A 23,438-nucleotide genomic window follows, 5' to 3' on the forward strand; every position below is an offset into this window, starting at 1 on the left:
ATGATACCAAAGAAGACTGAATCCCTAACTGAAATACAAACAGAAAAAGAAGATGAATAAAGTGAACATCAATAAACTCAGTCACACAAGTTTTTGACTTTTTAGTACACATTAAAAACTATGTTTACACTCTACTGTAGTCTATAAAGTATGCAATAGCATCATGTCTAAAAAATGTATAAATCTTAATTAAAAAATACTTCATTGCCGGGCGGTGCCTATGGCGGGTTCAAACCTGGCTCCAGCCAAAGTGCAACAAAAAAATGGCCAGGAGTTGTGGTGGGTGCCTGTAGTCCCAGCTATTTGGGTGGCTGAGGCAAGAGCATCGCCTAAGTCCAGGAGTTGGAAGTTGCTGTGAGCTGTGTGACGCCACGGCACACTACTGAGGGTGATAAAGTGAGACTCTGTCTCTACAAAAAAACTTCATTGCTAAAAAATGCTAATGATCGTCTAAGCTTTTAGCATGTTGTAATCTTTTTGCTGGTAGCTGGTCTCACCTCAATGTTGCTGACTGCAGACATACCAGGGTGGTGGCTACTGAAGGCATAAGTGACAATGGCAATTCCTTAAAATAAGACAACAATAAAGTTTACTGTATCCATTGTTTTTTCCTTTCCTGAAAGATTTCTCTGTAGTAAGTGAGGCTGTTTGATAGCATCTTACCAACAGTAGAACTTCTTTCAAAATTGGAGTCAATCTTCTCCAACCCTATTGCTACTTTATTATTAACTAAGTTTATATAATATTCTAAATCTTTTGCTGTCATTTCAAAAATGTTCACAGCATCTACACATGGAGTAGATTCCATCTCAAGAAACCACCTTTGTTCAGCCATAAGCAACTCTCCAGTTGTTCAAGTTTTACCATGAGATTGCAGTAATTCAGTCACATCTGCAGATTCCACTTCTAATTCTAGTTTTTTGGTTATTTTCCACTTTAGTCTTGAACCCCTCAAAGTCATCCATGAGGATCGAAATCAACTTCTCCCAAACTCCTATTAATATTGGTATTTTAACCTCCTCCCATGAATCACAATGTTCTTAATGGCACGCAGAATGGTGAACTTTTCCAAAAGTTTTCAATTTATTTTGCCCAACTCCATCAGAGGAATCATCTATTGCACCTAGACCCTTACAAAATGTTTTTCTTAAATAATGAGACTTTAATGTTGAACTGACTCCTTGATCCATGGGCTGCAGAATGGATATTGTGTTAGTGGGATGAAAACAACATTAATCTCCTTGTATCTTTCTGTCAGCGTTCTCGGCACACTGTCAGTGAGCAGTAATATTTTGAAAAGGAACTTTTTTTTTCTTGAAAGTAGGTCGCAATAATGGGTTTAAAATATTAGGACCATGGCATGTAAAGAGATGTGCTGTCATCTTGGCTTTGTTGTTCCATTTATTGAACATAAGTGGAGTAGTTTGCATAACTGTGTAGGGCCCTCGGACTTTCAGGATGGTAAATGAACTCTGGTTTCCACTTCAAGGCACTAGCTGTCTTAGTCTCTAGTAAGAACGTTAACTTGTCCTTTGATGGCAGACATTGACTTTTCCACTCTAGCTATGAAAGTCCCGGATGCCACTGTCTTCCTGTTTTGTCTATGTTGAAAATCTGTTTAGTGTAGCAACCTTCATCAATGATCTTGGTGGATCTTCTCAATAACTTGCTGTAGTTTTTATATTGGCACTTCCTGTCTCACCTTGCACTTTTGTTATGGAGACAGCTTAAATCTCATGAACCAACCTTTGCTAGCTTCAAACTTTACTCCTGCATTTTACTCACCTCCCTTAGCCTTCAAGCATTGGGCTTTGCTCTGACTTGGCCTTAGCTTAAGAGAATGTTGTGGTTGGTCTGAACATCTACCCAGACCACTACATCTTTCTTCCTGCCTTCGATAGGGATGTTTTGCCTGATCACTTGTGTGTTCACTAAAGCAGCACTTTTAATTACCTTTAAGAACTTTTCCTTTGCATTCACAACTTGGCTAGCTGGTTCAAGAGGTCTATCTTTTGGTCTATCTTAGCTTTCAGCATGGCTTCCTCACTATGCTTAATCATTTCTAGCTTTTGATTTTGAGAGACTTGCGTCTTTTCCATTCACTTGAACACTCAGAGGACTCTGTAGGATTAATTGGCCTAATTTCAATATTAATGTGTGTCAGGGGATAGGCAGACCTGAGGGGAGGAAGAAAGATGGGGAAATGGGCAGTTGATGGGTGGTCAGAACACACACAACATATATCAATTAAGTTTACTTTCTTATCTGATTACAGTTTGTGATGCCCCAAATCAATTACAATAGTAACATCAAAGTTCACTGATCACAGATCACAATAGCAGATATAATAATATAAAGTTGATATATCACAAGAATTACCAAAATGTGACATGAAATGAATACATGCTGTTGAAAAAAAATGGCATGGATAGATTTTTCTTGATGGATTTCACAAACCTTCGAATTGTAAAAAAAAAACAAAAATCCAAAACACCCCCCCACCCCACCCCCAGTATCTGTTAAGCACAATAAAACAAGGTATGCCTACATAATGTTTATACTATTTGGTTAAATCAAGTAGTAACACTGATGACAGTCAATGGTTAATTTAGAAGAGGTGACAAGCCATTTCATAATTTCTGAAAAAGGATCCGTTATCATTTGAGTTTTACACTGTTAAGAGTATGTACAGCTTAATTCTATTAAAATTCAGAACTATACGTCAAGACTTTCTATTTTCTATTACAAGGGATATTACTCGACTGACATTTTCTTGTTTTGTAGTGATACTTCTTTAGATTTCTCATTTATGGTGGCCAAAGACTAGAAGAGTAAGTACTTCTCCAGTTTAAACAACTATTATTTCTAAACTTTAAGCAATGCACAGAAGACTTACGCCAACATAAAAACTTAAGAAAAGACTCACTATTGTATTTAATTAGTAATATGTTGTTTATCAAAGCAATAAAAAGGAGCTTAATTATAAAAAACATACCTCTTGTAAGGTATTAATGTCTACTCCATCTCCTTGAATAACTCTAAGATAAGGTGGCAGCAACTTGTAGCCCCTTGAGTTTTCAGTAATAGGAAACTTCTTACCTAAAATATCCAAAACCTATATGGAAAAACACACATGGAAGACAAATAACTAAAACTGAAAACAAGGAGGAGAGCTTTCCAAAGTTAAAACAAAATGATTTTGCTTTGCTAGAGAATCTTGAGGATATGAAAAGAGTTAATAAACTACTTAAAAAATCTTACAGCACTATGTATATGCCTTCTAAAATATGGACCCAACTCTTTCAATCACATTAGAAACAGGCATGCTATTTCCCATAGAGTCATTTTTTACCAGAAAGTAGCTCAAAGTAAATTGTTCACATCTTTCAAATTACATAGATTCAAAAGAAAAATTCCTAAAATTAGGAGATTAAAGAAATTTTAAGAAGCTTATGAATCATCATTTAACTTATGATTATACTTTTGATTTGGATTTATTCTGCTTGTGCCCAATAATTTAGCTGGGTTTATTTCTGTCTGGAATAACTCAAAATATAAATCCATTTGAATCACCAAGTTTAGAGAAACTGCCTTTGTTATAGGCAGAGAAAGCTGGAAATGAAACATATATAACCCACAGTTTCTCTCAAGTTCTCCTTTGCTCTTAATTAAAGCCAAATTGCATAATATACAAACTGTCCCACTTGATCGTTAACTATTGCCAAGTTTTGCACAGATTTAAAATTTCTTAGAAAGCTTGGCCAGAGACACAAAAAACCCTACAAGACACATTCTTCCCCCACAACAAATACTTCCTTTTCCTAAATAAATTGCGTAAAGAGTCCAACAAAGAAAATTCCATATTGATGCATCAGTTTGCAGAGATTAAATGACACATCTTACGCAAGGTACCTAACACATCAAATAACCCTGCTCTTACTTTTGCTTTTTGAAGAAGGCAATCTGAACATTAACTTGCAGTTAGTGTTAGGTCGTAGGCATCAAATAACCCTGCTCTTATTTTTGCTTTTTGAAGAAGGCAATCTGAACATTAACTTGCAACACTGCTACATTAAGTCAACAGTATCTCTAACGGACCACTACTTAAAAAGTATTTTTGTATTGTTCTTACTCTGCATCACCCTGCACATTCTTCTGTGCTAACAACTTCAAAGGTCTAGCAATGACTTTTAGTAAAAGAAAAAACCCACAAGTAGATTTGGTACGCAAATCACAGAATTAATTAAAATGGAAATGCTGTTAACTAAATTGAAGGTAAGTTGAAAAGAAAATATCTATTCAATAGTACACAACTGTTTAATGAGACTATATAAATAAACCATAACTCTTTGTAGTCTTTCTCTGCTATTAATGTGTGACCTTGGGCAAATCTATTACTCTCTCTGGGTTGCAACTATAAAGTAATGGAAGTGGTCCAGACAGCTCTGAAATGGTATGTGTATAAATAAAATTAAAAGAAGTGTTGATGCATTTGGTCTATAGGCATTTTAATTACCAAGTTGGGTATTAAAATTTACCTTTAATACTGTGTCAAGAGGGTTTCCAGAATCAGGTCTGATTATAAGTGGTGCCTCTGTACTTCTTGATACTATTAAATGTCTTAGATCTTCACCCCATATTTTCTCACAGGCATTATAAATGTCATAGCTATCGCTGACCACAGATACAGGCACTGATGAAAACTGTGTTACTATATGGTCAAAAGCATCTTTTTCATGGTCTTTCCCCCAAGCTGTTATGGTACTAGAAAACAAAATGAAAATACAGATTTACTTAGGCAGGCACATCTATTCCTGAATCACTGTTAATTCTATCTCATGCTTACTATAATCACATCTCATGTTTACTATACTAAACCATTGATATCACAGACAAGGTGAGTCAGTGAATGAATGTACACCATAAGCCAAAGGAAATACTTGGGTCAAGCATTCCTTAGCCAATTAGTTTGGCTAATAAGTAACCTTATTCTTCTTCAATAGTTATTAAGTTACTTGGCTCTTAAGTCCTTAAGTCATAGGCAACCAATTATAAACTTTTTTTTGGTATTCCTCAATCTATTCATTTAAAATCAACAAACTAAAAAGCACTTGCTGAATGCCCTCTATACTTTATGTCAAGATGTTAGAAAAATTGAATGCATATTCTAATTAGATTGTTAGGTAATGCAAGCATTTGGCTCTTTTCTGTAAAATTTTCAAAACCATATACCAATATTGGGGACATATTTTTTCCTTTATCTTTCAAAATCTTACATTTAGAGGCAATTACTTAAACCATTATTTATACTATACTATGCAGAGTCAACTCTTTACCTGTTATAACTTCAAATCACCAATAATAGGCAGTCATTTATTTCATTTATAGATTATTTACTACAAATTAATATATGCCCAGGGAGTAAGAATTTTAATATTTAGTTTAAGCAAAACAATTAAAGATGGGAAATAACATATAAGTGATTTTTGCAATGTCCTATTATTGGATAGATTCTTCTTATTGGATAGGGTCATATTTAATTTGTAATTACAAAAGTTGATTATCCCTTATCTGAAATGCTTGGGACCAGAAATGTTCCAAAATTTCACATCAACTGAGCACCCTAAATATGAAAATCTGAAATGCTCCAATAAACATTTCCTTTGAGCAAAAAAAGTTTCAGATCAGATTTGGGATGCTCAACTTGTGTTAAGTATTTGTTGGCTAATTAATAAATAGTGAAAGTAATTTTGAAAATTATTAAACAGAATTTAACAATGGATTTGAAAATGAGTACCATTTCCTTATGCCAAACTTTTCATTCTAATTTTCTAGTTTTTGCTGTTGCCCTGTTCTCCTAGTAAAATAATAAAAAGAGAGCTTATTCATTTATTATAAAGATACAAATTTAACTAGAAACTAGAGAGTCACACTAATATATGTCTTAAATTGTCATTTTAAAGAACAATTTAAAAGTTTTTTCCTGCCCAGGTGCAGTAGCTCTTGCCTGTAATCCTAGCACTCTAGGAGGCCAAAACAGGAGGATCCCTTAGGCATAGAGTTTGAGACCAGCCTGAGCAAGAGCAAGACCCTGTCTTTACTAAAAACAGAAAAATAAGCCAGGCCTTGTGGTGGGTACCTGGAGTTCTGGCTAGTTGGGAGGCTGAGACAGGAGGATCACTTGAACCCAGAAGTATGAGGAGGCTGTACGTTTAATGAATGTATACCATAAGACAAAGGAAATTTGCTAAGGCCATGGCATTCTACCCTGGCAACAGAATGAGATTCTATCTTAAAAAAAAAAAAAAAATCACTCCCTGCTCCCCAGAAAAGAGAGACTCTGTCTCAAACAAAAACACCCAAGTTTCTTCCTCACACATTGGAGCAAACACCTTTTCCCATATTGTCAAACATAGCTGGGATTAGCTAAGTGTGAACACCTTAAGGTTATAAAATCCTAGTTACTGAGAGACCACCCTTGTACAAAATTGAGAGAGAGTGTATTGTTATAAAACTCATTTAATTGTGAACATTCTTCTATAACTACTTCATGATAGCATCTGCAGGGTAAATGGAAAATTAAATTATGGATGAAGAGAAGCCCCTTGGCCATATTCTGAATTGCTACTATCCTGTTTATAAGGGAGAGAACTGAATGAATGGATACCAACCCCAGAGAGCCTTATAACATAAGAATGAACTTCTACAGTTAGAGGTTATTGACAAGCAGTTATTGTTTACAAAAGCTATTATCAATGCAGTCATTCTGCTCCTTGTATCATGTCTAGCAAACTTAACTGTCAAGTTTTAGCCTGTATTTTACTTGGTTTTCTCCAGGGCATCTCAACTTTCTGAGGCTTTCCTTCCTTTCATTTCGATGACATCTCCTGGCTTCATTTTCCTTTTTCCTATTCCTACGGTTCCTCTTCAGTCTCCCTGAGATGCTGTGTTCTCCTTCTTTAATCTGATTTGCTGAATGTCAATAGTTCTCATAGCTCTATAACACCTCCCTATGTGAAATTCTCAAAGCTTTCCAAAAAAACGCTCTGTGGTAAGGGTTTCTAATATCTATATTTTAATTCATGTTTTCCTTCTGGGTCCTACATCTATCTTGTTAGGTAGGAAGTACGACATCTTTTTTTTTTGTACAGACAGAGTCTCATTTTATGGCCCTCGGTAGAGTGCCGTGGCCTCACACAGCTCACAGCAACCTCCAACTCCTGGGCTTAAGCGATTCTCTTGCCTCAGCCTCCTGAGCAGCTGGGACTACAGGCGCCCACCACAACACCCGGCTATTTTTTGGTTGCAGTTTGGTTGGGGCCGGGTTTGAACCCGCCACCCTTGGTATATGGGGCCGGTGCCTTACCGACTGAGCCACAGGCACTGCCCTGAAGTACGACATTTTTAACTCATCATCCCACAGACACTTCATATAGCACCCTCTACATAATACAACCATAACATCTATTCGTCTAGTACAGTATTTGGTATATGAAGATCATAAATGTCTGTTTGATAAATTCTAACCATACTGTTAATCCCAATTTCAAGCACCAAATTAAATTGGATAGCTTTCCACAGTTTGAGGTTATATAATTAAATATTTCTAGGTAATATAATTAAATATTTCATAAACTCTTTAAGAAGATGTAATAATAATGGTAAAGCTCTAAATTTATAGAGTTCTTTTAAAGTTATTTTGGATGTTAGCTCATTTATCCTCAATAACCTTCTGATGTTGTATCCTCCTCCTGTTTGGTTGTAGGGAGAAAGTGAAAAACAGAGAGATAAGTGACTTGCCCAAGGCCACCAACCATTCATTCATATGTAAGGTTCTCAAGTTTTCCAATATTCTTTCTACTGTACTAAGCTATTTTAAAAAGATGTTTCTACTAAGAAAATCTGAAGCATTCTTACATATATTATGGAGTTAAAATTGCAAATGTAGTAAATATTAAGAGAAAATCAAAATAAATGGTTTTTCCTTGCATCCATATACTTTTCCTTTTCACTTTCATATGAAAGCTGTAAAGAAGATATTATTCTTATTCTCAGATTTATGGTATACTCATGACACTACTTTGAAACAAAACCACCAGTAAAGTCTAATATGTGCATACATTAAATTTTTAAAAGATATAAATACATCTAAATCCAAAATAAAAATATTCTAACTCTAAAATTTTTATCTGATGACACCCTGACTTTCCTAGTTCACTAGTCTTTAAATTTGTATGCAAAGTGTTCGACAAGGACTTACTACAAAATAATGCTCAAAAAATGTTAGTTTTTGTCCCAACTCATTCACCAAGTTTTAGCAATTTTATCTCCCACGCCATTGCTCATGTTTATCTACTTTCCATTCACTTGTCACCTGGTTCTGGATTTCATCACCTCCAGACTACTGCAATAGCTTCCTATAAAGCCTAACTTCTGTTTTTTTTTTTTTTTTTTTCAATCCATAGGATATCCTAGTATCAAAATAATCTCCTAAAATATTTTCTACTAATATAACTTCTTTGCTCAAAAATTTCAGTGCCTGCTTTCATTTGATAATGCCTAAGAATAATCTAGCATGATGTATACACAGTTAACATACAATGTCAAAATAACTTTGAGGGCCCTTACTAAGCTTAACCTGTCTTCTGGTCTATCCTTAACATCTGTTTCAGTTCTTATTCCCTAAAAATATTCATACTCACCTCTTTTACGTTTGCTCTTTCATACAGTGCATGGTAAACATGTGATAAACATTCACTCAGAAAATAATTGCCTGATACTGGCTGCTGAATTTTACCACTCCTTCAAGAAATTAAGATTTTACATACTATCTCTATAAAAAGCTTTCTTGATCCTGCCAGTGGAATATATACAATCCTTCATTTCCTTTCCTTGAACCATCATATACTTTTACTATACTTCTTTAAAAGTACTTACCCAACAAAGCAGATGGCTCCAAGTGTACTATTTTTATTGTGAGGATAGAATCAGTTTTTATTGTATCTTCTTAACCCTTATAGCATCTAGTAATATGTTTTCAAATGTAAGTTGTTCAATTAATATGCAACAAATAATAATAATAAAGCTTGGGAGTGAGAGCAAGATGGCGGCCGAGTAACAGCTTCCCTGCAACTGGGCACCGTTGAGTATGGGGACATAAGACTCCAAGCATCTCTGGCTGGTGGGATCTGCCTATAATCATCCCTTTGAGGACACAGGGAGTCAGCAAGAGACTTCTGGACCCCAAGAGGACAAAAACAGTGGAAAACTGGCAAATGGTTGCATGCATTCAATCAGTCTAATCCAGCCGGCAGCTGTAAGTACACCAGCAGTGAGACGGCAAACTGGAAAGGCCTTACCTGTGAACTGTTTTGGTGTTCTTGGACTTGGCACCCATTTGAATTGCCTTGGGGAGAGCTTGGGCAAGAGTGCGGAGAACTTTGGGCGTTGCCTAGGGCACCAGACTAAGCTGCTGAGCCAGACGGAGCTAATAGTGTTCGGCTGTAGGCCTCAGGGAGCCATTGTGAGAGAACTACCCTGGCAAGCTCCGCCCTCAGGGTCGCAGAGCAAGGATCAGGCAGGAGCTAGTAATCTAGTGACTGAGCTGCCTTACAGCCTTAACCCTCGGGGCAGAGTGAGACTGGTTTTGGCACACTGGATAAGTGATCCCAGCGACAAGCACTTTCCTGGGAAAGCTACTGCTTAGCCAAGTTTAGAAGTCCAAAGTGCCTTTTAAGAGGGCTAAAGAGAGATTTAGTGTCTCCACCCTGTGGGGTTTGAGAAATCAGCAAAGGCCTCCAGTCGTATCAGCAATGTGATTAACATCTCATACCCCAGAAGACCACCTGTCGCCCAGACAATATTCAACAAGATATATATACTGCTTTGTTTTTCTTTTCTCTTTTTTTTGGGTTGTTTGATTTTTGTTGTTGTTGTTGTTTTGTTTTTTAATTTCAACCTTTTCCCTACAGATTTTTTCTTTTTTTCCCTTTCTTTTCTTTCTCCATCTTTCTAGTTTAAATACAATTTCCCATTGCTGCCTTTTTCAATAATTAGAACTTCATTTTTGCTAGTGTTTCTACCCCTATTATTTGGTTTTTCAACCAATTTTATCCCATAAAGTTTTCTGCTTGCTTGTTTTGGTTTGATTTATAAGCATTTTTGTCTTTCCTCTCTACTTGGTGGAGGTGGGGTACTGTGTCCGATCAGGATAGCAAAGAGCTGCTGCCCTCGAGGGAACCACCCAACCGGGCACTGCCAGAGGTTGGGTTTTTTTTTTAAGGTTGTGTCTAAGTACCCTACTGCACACCTATATTGTTCCTATCTCTTTCTGTGCCTCTCTTCTTTTTGCCAATATTCCATTTTACCCACCCCTTTCCTTTCTCCATTTTATTTTCTTTCTTTCTTTTATCCCTTCTTGCTCTTCAACCTTCTCATCCTTCTGGTCCTGTATCAAAAGGACTCATAGAAACCCTAGTCCACAGGCATGGGAACTTAAAGAGCAAGAGGAAGTGAAAGGAAAATTAGGGCAAGGAAACATAAAAGAAATCACTCATGAGGAAGAATCAGCAGAAAACTCCTGGAAAACATGAAGAACCAGTCCAGAGCAACCCCTCCAAGGGACCATGAGGTAGCTACTGCAGAGGATTCCACCTATAAAGAAATGTTAGGAATGACAGAAAGGGAATTTAGAATACACATGAGGAAAACAATGAAGGAAATGATGGAAACAATGAAGGAAACTGCTAATAAAGTGGAAAATAACCAAAAGGAAATCCAAAAACAGAATCAAATAAGAGATGAACGATATGAAGAATATAAAAAGGATATAGCAGAGCTGAAGGAACAGAAACAGTCAATTAGGGACCTTAAAGATGCAATAGAAAGTATCAGTAACAGGTTAGATCATGCAGAAGAAAGAATTTCGGAGGTAGAGGACAAAGTTCTTGAGATAACTCAGATAGTTAAAGAGGTAGAAAAGAAGAGAGAGAAAGCAGAATGTTCACTGACAGAATTATGGTACTTTATGAAGCATTCAAACATGAGTTATAGGTATCTCAGAAAGAGAAGAAGAATGCCCCAGGGGAATGGAAGTCATACTAGAGAATATAATAAGTGAAAATTTCCCAAATATCACTAAAGATTCTGACACACTCCTTTCACAGGGATATGGGATGCCAGGTTGCCTCAACTCTAACAGAGCTTCTCCAAGACACATTGTGATGAACCTATCCAAAGTCAAGACAAAAGAAAAGATTCTTCAAGCTGCCAGGAGTAAGTACCAGTTGACCTACAGGGGCAAATCCATCAGGGTGACTGCAGACTTCTCTAATGAAATTTTCTAAGCAAGAAGACAATGGTCATCTACCTTTAATCTACTTAAAAAGAATAATTTTCAGCCCAGAATTCAATATCCTGCTAAGCTAAGCTTTAAAATTGACGAAAAAAAAATCATTTATGGAAATTTGAGGAAATCATTGAGGAAATTTGCCACAACAAGACCAGCTCTACAGGAAATACTTTAACCTGTTCTACACACAGACCATCACAATGGATCAGCAGCAAAGTAAGAACTCAGAAATTAAAGGACAGAACCTAAGTTCTACACTGATGCAAAAGATAAACTAAAAATAAGATGAATAGACTACCACACTTATCAATTATCTCAATAAATGTTAATGGCTTAAATTCCCCACTGAAGAAACATAGATTGGCTGACTGTATTAAAAAACACAAGCCATCCATTTGCTGTCTGCAGGAAACACACTTGGCTTCAAAAAACAAATTAAAACTCTGAGTCAAGGGTTGGAAAACAATTTTTCAGGTAAATGGAATTCAGAAGAAAAGAGGAATTGCAATCTTATTTTCAGATACATGTGGATTTAAAGCAACTAAAGTCAAAAAAGACAAAGATGGTCACTTTATGTTGGTCAAGGGAAAAATACAACAAGAAGACGTTTCAATTCTAAGTATTTATGCACCCAATTTAAATGCTCCCAGATTCTTACTCAGTCTGAGCAATGTGATATCTGATAATACCATAACAACAGGGGACTTTAACACTCCTCTTACAGAGCTGAACAGATCCTCTAAACAGAAATTAAACAAAGATATAAGATATTTAAACGAGACCCCAGAACAACTGTGCTTGATAGATGTATATAGAATACTCCATCCCAAAGATAAAGAATATATATTCTTCTCATCACCCCATGGAACATTCTCCAAAATTGATCATATCCTGGGATACAAAACAAATATTGACAGAATCAAAAGAATTGAAATTTTACCTTGTATCTTCTCAGACCATAAGACACTACAGGTAGAATTCAACTCCAACAAAAATGTTTGGCTCCACTGAAAGGCATGGAAATTAAACAACCTTCTGTTGAATGACAGATGGATGCAGGAAGAAATAAAACAGGAAATCATTAACTTCTTTGAGCATAACAACAATGAAGACACAAGCTACCAAAACCTGTGGGATACTGCAAAAGCAGTTTTGAGAGGAAAATTTATTGCTTTAGATGTCTACATTCGAAAAACAGAAAGAGAGCGCAACAACATACTCACAAGCCATCTTATAGAATTAGAAAAAGAACAATCTAAGCCTAAACCCAGTAGAAGAAAAGAAATCCAAATCCAAAATCAAATCAGAGATCAATGATATTGAAAACAAAAGAATCATTCAGAAAAATCAACGAAACAAAGAGTTGGTTTTTTGAAAAAATAAATAAAATAGATAAACCACTGGCCAGAATAACTAGAAATAGAAAAGTAAAATCTCTAGTAACCTCAATCAGAAATGATGAAGGGGAAATAACAATTGATTTTACAGAGATACAAGAGATCATCTCTGAATACTACCAGAAACTCTATGCCCAGAAATTTGACAATGTGAAGGAAATGGATCAATATTTGGAATCACACCCTCTCCCTAGACTCACCCAGGAAGAAATAGAGCTCCTGAACAGACCAATTCCAAGCACTGAGATTAAAGAAACAATAAAAAAGCTTCCAACCAAAAAATGCCCTGGTGCAGATGGCTTCACACCAGAATTCTATCAAACCTTCAAGGAAGAGCTTATTCCTGTACTGCAGAAATTATTCAAAAAAATTGAGGAGGAAGAAATCTTCCCCAACACGTTCTATGAAGCAAACAACACCCTGATACCAAAACCAGGAAAAGACCCAACCAAAAAGGAGAATTTCAGACCAATTTCACTCATGAATATAGATGCAAAAACTCTCAACAAAATCCTAGCCAATAGATTACTGCTTATCATCAAAAGGTTTCATCCCAGGGATGCAAGGCTGGTTTAATGTAACACAAGTCCATAAACGTTATCCACCGTATTAACAGAGGCAAAAATAAAGATCATACGATCCTCTCAATAGATGCAGAAAAGCATTTGATAAAATCCAGCATCCTTTTCTAATTAGAACACTCAGGAGTATAGGCATAGGTGGCACATTTCTGAAACTGATTGAAGCTATCTATGACAAACACATAGCTAATATTTTACTGAATGGAGTAAAACTGAAAGCTTTTCCTCTTAAAACTGGAACCAGACAAGGTTGTCCTCTGTCACCTTTACTATTCAACATAGTGCTAGAAGTTCTAGCCAATACAACTAGGCAAGACAAGGAAATAAAGGGAATCCAAATGGGAGCAGAGGAGGTCAAACTCTCCCTTTTTGCTGATGACATGATCTTATACTTAGAGAATCCCAAAGACTCATCCACAAGACTCCTGGAAGTCATCAAAAAATATAGTAATATCTCAGGATATAAAATCAATGTCCACAAGTCAGTAGCCTTTGTATACACCAATAACAGTCAAGATGCGAAGCTAATTAAGGATACAACTCCCTTGACCATAGTTTCAAAGAAAATGAAATATCTAGGCATATACCTAACAAAGGAGGTGAAGGACTTGTATAAAGAAAATTATGAAACCCTCAGAAAGGAAATACAGGGGATATTAACAGATGGAAGAACATACCATGCTCATGGCTGGTAAGAATCAACATTGTTAAAATGTCTATACTTCCCAAAGCAATCTACCTATTCCTATTAAAATACCAACATCGTACTTTCAAGATTTGGAAAAAAAGAGTCTGCATTTTGTATGGAACCAGGAAAACCCCTGTATAGCTAAGGCAGTGCTTAGTAATAAAAATAAAGCTGGGGGCATCACCATACCACATTTTAGGCTATACTACAAAGCCATAGTGGTAATGGCACAAAAATAGAGACATAGACACTTGGAATCGAATAGAAAACCAGGAAATGAAACTAACATCTTACAACCACCTAATCTTTGATAAACCAAACAGGAACATACCTTGGGGGAAATACTCCCTGTTCGATAAATGGTATTGGGAGAACTGGATATCCACATGTAGAAGACTGAAACTGGACCCACACCTTTCCCCACTCACAAAAATTGATTCAAGATAGATAAAGGACTTAAATTTAAGGCATGAAACAATAAAAATCCTCCAAGAAAGCATAGGAAAAACACTGGAAGATATCGGCCTGGGGAAAGACTTCATGAAGTAGACTGCCATGGCAAATGCAAGAACAACAAAAATAAACAAATGGGACTTCATTAAACTGACAAGCTTCTGTACAGCTAAGGAGACAACAACCAAAGCAAAGAGACAACCTACACAATGGGAAAGGATATTTGCATATTTTGAATCAGATAAAAGCTTGATAACAGGAGCTATAGAGAACTCAAATTAATCCACATGAAAAAAGCCAACAATCCCACATATCAATGGGCAAGAGACATGAATAGAAACTTCTCTAAAGAAGACAGATGAATGGCTAACAAACATATGAAAAAACATTCATCATCCTTATCTATTAGAGAAATGCAAATCAAAACCACCCTGAGATATCATCTAACCCCAGCGAGAATGGCCCACATCACAAAATCTCAAAACTGCAGATGCTGGCGTGGATGTGGAGAGAAGGGAACACTTTTACACTGCTGGTGGGACTGCAAACTAGTACAACCTTTTTAGAAGGAAGTGTGGAGAATCCTCAAAGCATTCAAGCTAGACCTCCCATTTGATCCTGCAATCCCATTACTGGGCATCTACCCAGCAGGAAAGAAATCCTTTTATCATAAGGACACTTGTACTAGACTGTTTACTGCAGCTCAATTTACAATCGCCAAAATGTGGAAACAGCCTAAATGCCCACCAATCCAGGAATGGATTAACAAGCTGTGGTATATATACACCATGGAATACTATTCAGCCATTAAAAAAAATAGAGACTTTACATCCTTCGTATTAACCTGGATGGAAGTGGAACACATTATTCTTAGTAAAGCATCACAAGAATGGAGAAGCATGAATCCTATGTACTCAATTTTGATATGAGGACAATTAATGACAATTAAGGTCACGGTGGGGGTGGGGGAAGGGGAGAGCAGAGAGAGAAAGAAGGAGGGAGGGGCGGGGAAAGGAAGAGCAGAGAGAGGGAGGTGGGTGGGGCCTTGGTGTGTGCCACATCTTTTGGGGGCAAGACAGGATTGCAAGAGGGACTTTACCTAACAATTGCAATCAGTGTAACCTGGCTTATTGTACCCTCAATGAATCCCCAACAATAAACAAACAAATAAATAATAATAAAGCTCAGCTTTATTCTAAATTTACTGCTGGTTTTAGAACTCTGTAATTTTCAAGAATGAATAGAAGTTAATAAACATTCCCAAATGAATATAGTAAATACTTTTGTTATAAAAAGAAATAAAGGTTTGACATACATTTAAAAACTCCATTTACTTTCAATAAAGTTAAGCTCTAGGCTCAAAGCAGCTGAAGCCTGGATTTTAATTTCCTTCTCATTTAACTGAAAATGGATCAGTAAAGAGCAGATAAGAAAGCATAAAAGAATCAGAACATAGTCCCTTTCATTGTAGGGGTGTCAAACCTTTTTTTTTTCTCTTCTGCTCATTGGAAAAAAGAAGAGCTATCTTGGGCCACATGTTAATTACACAAACATTAATGAAAGCTGATCATCAAAAAGAAAAGGTCCATGCAATACTTTTCATGATATCCTACCCCACAGATAAGCAAAAAAAGTCCTCACAAAATCAGCATGTGGCCTGTGGGCTGCAGGTTGGACACCCCTGATCAAAAATCATACTTTCCTGTCTACAATTGTAGGTATTTGGTCTAGATGAAGATGTCTGGGGCAAGGATGGGTAAGGTCATGTAGAACAATGGGGAAAGGAAAAAATGTGACCAGTACCTAACAGTGAGTGCTTCTAATAAAATCTAACTGCATACGACAATATAGTAACTGAAAAATTATCCTACAATAAATACAGTAATTGAAAAATTACCATACAATAAACTTATATGGCAATATAAGGATGGGAAAAAGGTCTTAAACTGTTTTTTTTTCTAGCACAGTTAAAAGTTTTCTACCTCTCTGATTCCAATCTTACACAAAATAGAAATACTGAATTTGTATTGCTCAAGTTCATGAATATTGTAGGACCTGGCTGTGTAGTTAGGCAAAATATCACTGAGTTACAAATACAAGAAATTAGTTTTAGAAAGCAATTATTTAGGTAAAAGGAGGATGAGCAAATTTTACCTGTGTTCTGCTGCTGGAATAGAGTAGCCTGGAACAGGATCTTTCGTTCCATAATATTTTTTAATTAGAGCAATTCCTGCTACTGTATCTGTTCCTTTGAAGTTAACCAAATGAGCAGATGCTCCTATGCCAGCAGTCTAGAAAAATCAACCAGAAAGTGAAATCCAAAAAAGAAAAAAAACAAAAACAAAAACATATTTGAGGTGTACAGTATGTTCCCAAGGGAATTACTTCTTTAGCTATTCTTAGAAAAATATTTAACTATTATGAGAGGTAATAGTTCCTTATGACAAAATTATTTTTCCTAAATACTGTATTTAAGGATTCATCTGTTACTTCCTCAAGGAGACCTACTTAATAGTGTTCACCCTCACTCCCATCACTCTCTACCCTAACCCTGCCTCATGCTCCTCTGTAGTATTATTTGTCATCTGATGTATTTATTGTATCTGTCTCTGTCTGTCCATCCATCTATCCATCCATTTAATATATAAAGATCAGGGACATTTGTTGAAGGCTATATCCCATGTACATTGAACAGAGGCTAACACATAGTAGGTACTGGTTCAATCTTTGGAATTTCAGAAATGGCCTACCTAGGCCTAAGATAATTCCAATACCATCCTCAAAAGCTAATAGTGGTATTATAACCAATAATCTACATGCTATTAAATAAGGATGGTTTCAATTTCTTTTTCTTTTTTTCTTTCTTTTTTTTTGAGACAGAGCCTCAAGCTGTCACCCTGGGTAGAGTGCCTTGGCATCACAGCTCACAGCAACCTCCAACTCCTGGGCTCAAGCCATTCTCCTGCCTCTGCCTCCCATGTAGCTGGGACTACAGGTGCCCGCCACAATGCCGGCTATTTTTTGGTTGCAGCTGTCATTGTTTGGTGGGGCCAGGCTGGATTTGAACCTGCCAGCTCAGGTGGCCTTAGCCGCTTGCTTGAGCCATAGGTGCTGAGCTGGTTTCCGTTTCTTACCTCTTGGGAAGAGACTCCTCTGTAGCCGAAATCATGTAACTTGTATTCCAGTCCATTTAAGTTACCAGAAGTTTCTAACAAATATTTGGCCAATATTTTCTTCTGCTCTCTAGAATTAGTGGCCACTGTGATTGGATACCAGGACTGAACAAGAATAGTCTGTAGTAACAAAATTAACCACAAATATTAATATATAAAAGATGGTGTTCTTTCTGAGGAAAATCCTAGCTTTCTTTGGAGGTATGACCTAGACTTCCATTCTATTGGAAAGACCAACTAGACAGTTCAACTGCACAGCAAGATGCCTACCATGTGCCTTCCAGATGCAGTACATGGTTCAGCTCTCACATCAGCAACAGAGAAGATATGCACACTGGGCCCTTACCGTAGAGAATTTCAAATGACCAAGTTTCTATACAAAGCTCCAAGGAAGCAAATAATATTCTGAAAGACCATCTCTGATGAAAGGATCGATTAAAACTTCAATCTGTTATGGACCAATAGGTTTATCAAGTACACTCACACATGGATGTTGAGGCAATGTCAAACAGCTGTATTCTAAAGGTTTATACTAGATTTCTGTACTTTAAGTGGACTGGCATCAAACAGGTCCTGGACCAGCAGTGGTCCGTGGACTACATCTTGAATAGTATAAAGAAGTTATTATTTTTCTAGACACCCTTGGATCTAACATGACATCAGTAGATTTATAAACTTGAGACACTTTAGCTTCGCACTAGAGAATTCTATTTAGTTAGTTATGCTTTATGTTCTTACCTTTTATCAAAGGTCATTGTAAGTAAGTGAAATGAAACTTTTCTTCATATGCTATGTCACTGTGCTACAAGGTGACTGTCTACTTTAATTCACTGACTGTAAGTTCCTTAATAAGAAAATATTAGAATTGTTAGGTGTCTACTTTCTGATAAGACCTGTTCCTTGATTTTCTTTTTTCTCTTGGCTGCCAGGAAACTCCAAAGAAAGTCTAGCACTTAACCATAGCAATGATATTAAATATTATGACTTAGGAATTCACTACTTCTCTATTCTAAGATTGTAATTTTCTATTTTTATATTATAAACCAGGTAGTATATCATTAGAAGCAACTTCATGGCTCAGCACCTGTAGCTCAGTAGTTAGTGCACCGGCCACATACCCCACGGCTTACGACGGGTTTGAAATTGGTCTGGGCCTGCTAGACAGCAATGACAACTGCAACAAAAAAATAGTCAGGTGTTGTGACAGGCACCTATAGTCCCAGCTCTTTGGGAGGGTGAGGCAAAAGAATCGTTTAAGCCCAAGAGTTTGAGGTTGCTGTGAGCTGTTGACACCACAGCACTCTACCAAAGGCAACACAGTGAGACTGTGTCTCAAAAAAAAAAAAAAAGAAAAGAAAAAAGAAGCAACTTCAAATCTGTTTTAGAAGGAGTGCTAAGATGATAGATATCAATGTCTGAACTGAACCAAAAAGGTATTTAACTTCTTTTGAATACAAGCTAAATGATCAATAAATAAAGCAAGTAAAAACAAATAAAAAGATCATTTAACCTGGACTTGCCAATGTAGTCAACTTTGGCACAGCAAGATGCCTTTATAATATAAACCTGTAACCTCAGACTCCTGTGACTGATTAAAGAGGGCTTCGTACTCTTTTCATCAAGAGGTCCTGTCTATTTCCTTATCCCTCACTTCTGCATTGTCTTTATGATTTTGACCAAGAGAACATGGAGGATGTCACGTTGTGTGGCTTCTAATGCCCAGTTTCAAGACATTTTGCAGCTTCTACACTTGTTCTCTTAGCAGCCAGAGATTATCATGCTGTGAAGAAGCCTGTTATGGAGTGAGGTCTGATAGTCCCGGCTATCTGAGTTGAGGCCCGAGACATGAGAGTGAGGCCATCAGAGACTGTCCAGCTCTAGCTGAGCCCCAGCTTAAGTTCAAGCAAGACCAGCAGAGGACTAGCCAGTCAATCACGAGAATCACGGGAAATAATGGTTGTTTTAAGCCAGTAAGTGTTGGGGTAGATTGTTACAAAACAAAAACTGATTCAACTCCTAACTTGAACTCTATAACCAATTACCTGCAACCTCTGACTATTCTGCTTCTGAAATTATTCTTTGATCCCACTGCCAATGCCTGCAACTATGCTCCAATCTTCAGCCTCTTTAATTATTCCTCATATTGCCACTGGATATCATTCTAAGTCAAGTTTTGATCACGCTGCACTAATTCTAAAAAGGCTTTAATGGCCATCCACTGTGAATGGGGTGTGTTTGCGGGGGGAGAATCAATTTATAGAGGATTCAAGGCCTTCCATGATCTTGCCCTCATGGGTGGGGAATCTGTGGCCTTCTGCATCCTTGAGTATGTCCTGAACTGAATCCAAACTTCACAGAACAAAATGTTCTGTTTCCATCCCATGAACCATAGATGGCTGCAGGTTCCCCACCCTGTGTCTGCCATGCTGCAGTCCCCACGGGACTATTTGTCATTCTAAGAACACTGTGCCATTTTTTTAGCTCTTCCTTCCCTTACTAAAGATTTTTATTTTCCATTTCATGATAGAATTACCTATTTTCCTGCCACCAAATCAGCACTAATTCTGAATGACATTATTGGTTATTTAAGAATGGTCACTTCTCCCTCAAAGGTCCTTTAAATGAGACATATTTTATTCTAATTTCAGTGCCCAGCATTTTTTTGGTACATAGCCAGTACTTCAACTCTCACATTTTATTTCAACTTGAGTGTTGATATCGTTGAGAATATTAGAAAGATATAAAACATAATGTGAAAAACTCTAGTGGTGTTATAAAGGTAGAAGATTAACCTTACCCCTTGAAAAATGCCAGAGGAGAGAAATAACTATCAGACACAGTGATCCTTCACATCATCATTTCCTTTCCACAGTCCAACAAAATCAGCTTAAATTACACTCTTAATAAAACAACTCCCTTTTTAAAAAGATCACTGTAAGTGTAAGCAAGGGAAAAAAGGGAAAGTTAGTTTGGGTTAATCCAAGGTCTAATAAACTAGGCCTTGTTGGAAACTTCAAAAATATTAACTGGTCCCACAAATCAAGATAAAATTATTAGCTGAGATAAGACTAAAGTAAATGACCTATAAATTTCCTTTCAGAAGTGCTTATTATAATGTGACTACTAAGGATAAGCACTTCAAAGAATGTGAGATGGTACTGGCACCTACTCTGTTCACCTGTCAGTTCACCTCTCCTGGCTCAATTTCCTTGTCTGTGAAATGAGGACATCCGATCAGGGGAATTGTCATTAAAGACATCTTTTTTTTTCCAAAGCAGAAAGGGTTTGCTTTGTTTTATGGTGGAAGAGAGGGGCAAGCTTAGCCCAACATGCTTGCTCTTCAGGCCCCTCGTAAGTCTGAGACACCTTTGCAGAACTCTTAGGCTCTCTCATACTTGTTTTGAAATCTGAGGAGAGGACTAAGGTTTCTTCTAGCACCATACTGAAATTAATAAAGCAACTCAATAATTTTAGCATGTTTTAAAATTCACTGTACTACTGGGTGAGTATATATTATAACATACTGGGAAAGGGAATTGAAAGGAATACTATTCAGTGCTATTATTTAAAATGCTTTAAATCAAGAGCTGTCTAAAGTACATCTTCAAGTTTGTAAGTAACAAGTTTATTTGGAGTGGTAACAGATTTCAAATACAAGGTGATAAACTTAGGGTTGGGGTCTGGTTAGAGTAGAATGAATTTCCTTTACATCCCACCAAGATTCTCCACAAAGGATGACAAATGTCCATGAAGAGGTCTATTCTGGAGACTTGGTATTCAGAGTAAATAAAACAAATATAGGCTCTATCAGAAACTGCAATAAGGGATAGATAGTATAGACTATAAATTGTTATACCTATATAGGGCTCGGCACCTGTAGCACAATGGTTACAGCATCAGCCACATACACCGAGACTAGCAGGTTCCAACCTGGCTGGGGCCAACTGAAACAAAAAAATAGCTGGGTGTTGTGGAGGGCGCTTGTAGTCACAGCTACTGGGAGGCTGAGGCAAGAGAATCACTTGAGCCCAAGAGTTTGGGTTGCTGCAAGCTGTGACGCCACAGCACTCTACCGAGGGTGACATAGTAAGACTCTGTCTCAAAAGAAAAAAAAAAAACCCATATAGGACTAAAATATTTTAAAATAATAAATATTAGCAGCAAGAAGGTAAATTTGATGCAATTCTTTTTTTCTTACAAGTAACTAAATTCAGGGGTCTAAGACCCTCTTGGGTGAAAGGCTCAACTACAACGTGGACTTCACCTAACAAACGCAAACAAAATAACCTAATCATTTGTATCCTCATATTAATCAGAAATAAAAAAAGATAATAAAATCAAGGGCCTATTTACTTTTTTAAAACAAAATCTAACAGTCCCACATTCAATAATTTCTTTTATTAAAAATAATATTTGTAGGGCGGTGCCTGTGGCTCAAAAGAGTAGGGCACTGGCCCCATATGCTAGAGGTGGCAGGTTCAAACCCAGCCCCGGCCAAAAATTGCAAAAAAAAAAAATAATAATAATAAAATAAAATAACATTTGTATATTTGCTAAAAAACTACTGTTTTAAGATCACTGATAAAATTTTTTACTTTATAGTTTTTTAGTGAAATACATCAAAAAAAAGTAAATGATTAAAGGACAAAAATTTCTTTTTAAGGCCAGGGATTTTCACTTTCAGAAGAGAATGTAGGACATTGTATAGGAAGCAAGGTTGAATGGTAACTAGTTCTCTACTTCTGTAAATACCTGCTTAGGAGAGTCTGATTACACGTAAGGGTGAGAACTTAGTAACTAAATCCCCAGTCAGAAAACTAAAAAGAAAAATATGAATAAAGTTAATCCACAGATGATAAATTTCCTATATGAGATTCATCTGTTTGGGATCTTTCCATACTTATGGTAAAAGCAGATATAGGTAGGAATTCTTCTACTCTTGTGTTTTTATAGTGTTATCCCTTCAAAATAAAATATTTGTCACTACAGATAATATTAACAATTACATAAAAACTAATGAGATATATTCTCTTTTTCTTTGAGTTAACAAGTAATTCAAAGTTTTAATACATAGTATAGACTATTAAAAACATTTATTTAACTGTACATCTTTAACATATACAACTATACATCTGAGCCTGTTACTACCCTATTATTGGTTGATGACCCATCAAGAGTCTAAGAAGAATATTTTTAATTTCCTGTCAACTTAGCAAAATTAACTTCACACATATTCTTGAACCCTTATTTTAATTTTTTTTCAGTTTTTACAAGTGAATCACAAATGTATTACTTTACAAATTAGTTTAACCAGTAAGTTAAAGAGTCAGCTGTATGAACGAAAGGAATATCTCTTATATAGTAAGGTGCTACTTTCATAGTTACTTTTCAGGGTATTTACACTTACAGATAAAATCTGTATTAAACTGCTGAGAAGTTAAGTAGATTATTATTATCAAAACTGACTATGTAAAAAACATGACTAGATAGGAACACATGCAATGAGAAAAGGCTTGGAATATAAATCTAAAGCCCGTAATGTACCTTCCTTTCAGCTTAGAAATTAAACAGTATTACTAGCAAATCTTTATATTTAGATGATGAACTAAAAAGTGTCAGATGATACAGCTGGGGACCTAAACTGATTAAGAGAAAAATGAAGAAAATAGTTATTAAAAGTTTAAACCAGTTTCTTCTAATATAACTGGACTAGAATATCATAAAATGTCTTAAGTTACCAGAAATGTACTTGTGCTGTTTTTCTAATTCTGCTCCAACATGATCTATTTTCATAAC

General features: G+C 36.4%; 1 protein-coding gene across 3 annotated transcripts in view; it reads right to left on the reverse strand.

Annotated features, from left to right (window-relative positions):
* The window catches only part of NAMPT (nicotinamide phosphoribosyltransferase), a 51,632-nt gene that overhangs the window by 8,408 nt on the left and 19,786 nt on the right, over positions 1 to 23,438 (reverse strand). For all 3 annotated transcript variants that reach the window (XM_053608383.1, XM_053608382.1, XM_053608381.1), the window contains exons 6-9: positions 17,604 to 17,762; positions 16,624 to 16,760; positions 4,539 to 4,764; positions 2,996 to 3,115 (exon numbers count right to left, since the gene is read on the reverse strand). In XM_053608383.1, coding sequence (XP_053464358.1) covers positions 2,996 to 3,115; positions 4,539 to 4,764; positions 16,624 to 16,760; positions 17,604 to 17,762 — 642 coding nt within the window. The remainder of the gene's footprint in view (positions 1 to 2,995; positions 3,116 to 4,538; positions 4,765 to 16,623; positions 16,761 to 17,603; positions 17,763 to 23,438) is intronic.

The sequence above is a fragment of the Nycticebus coucang genome, chromosome 11 (assembly GCF_027406575.1).
Source record: "Nycticebus coucang isolate mNycCou1 chromosome 11, mNycCou1.pri, whole genome shotgun sequence".
Lineage (NCBI taxonomy): Eukaryota > Metazoa > Chordata > Mammalia > Primates > Lorisidae > Nycticebus > Nycticebus coucang.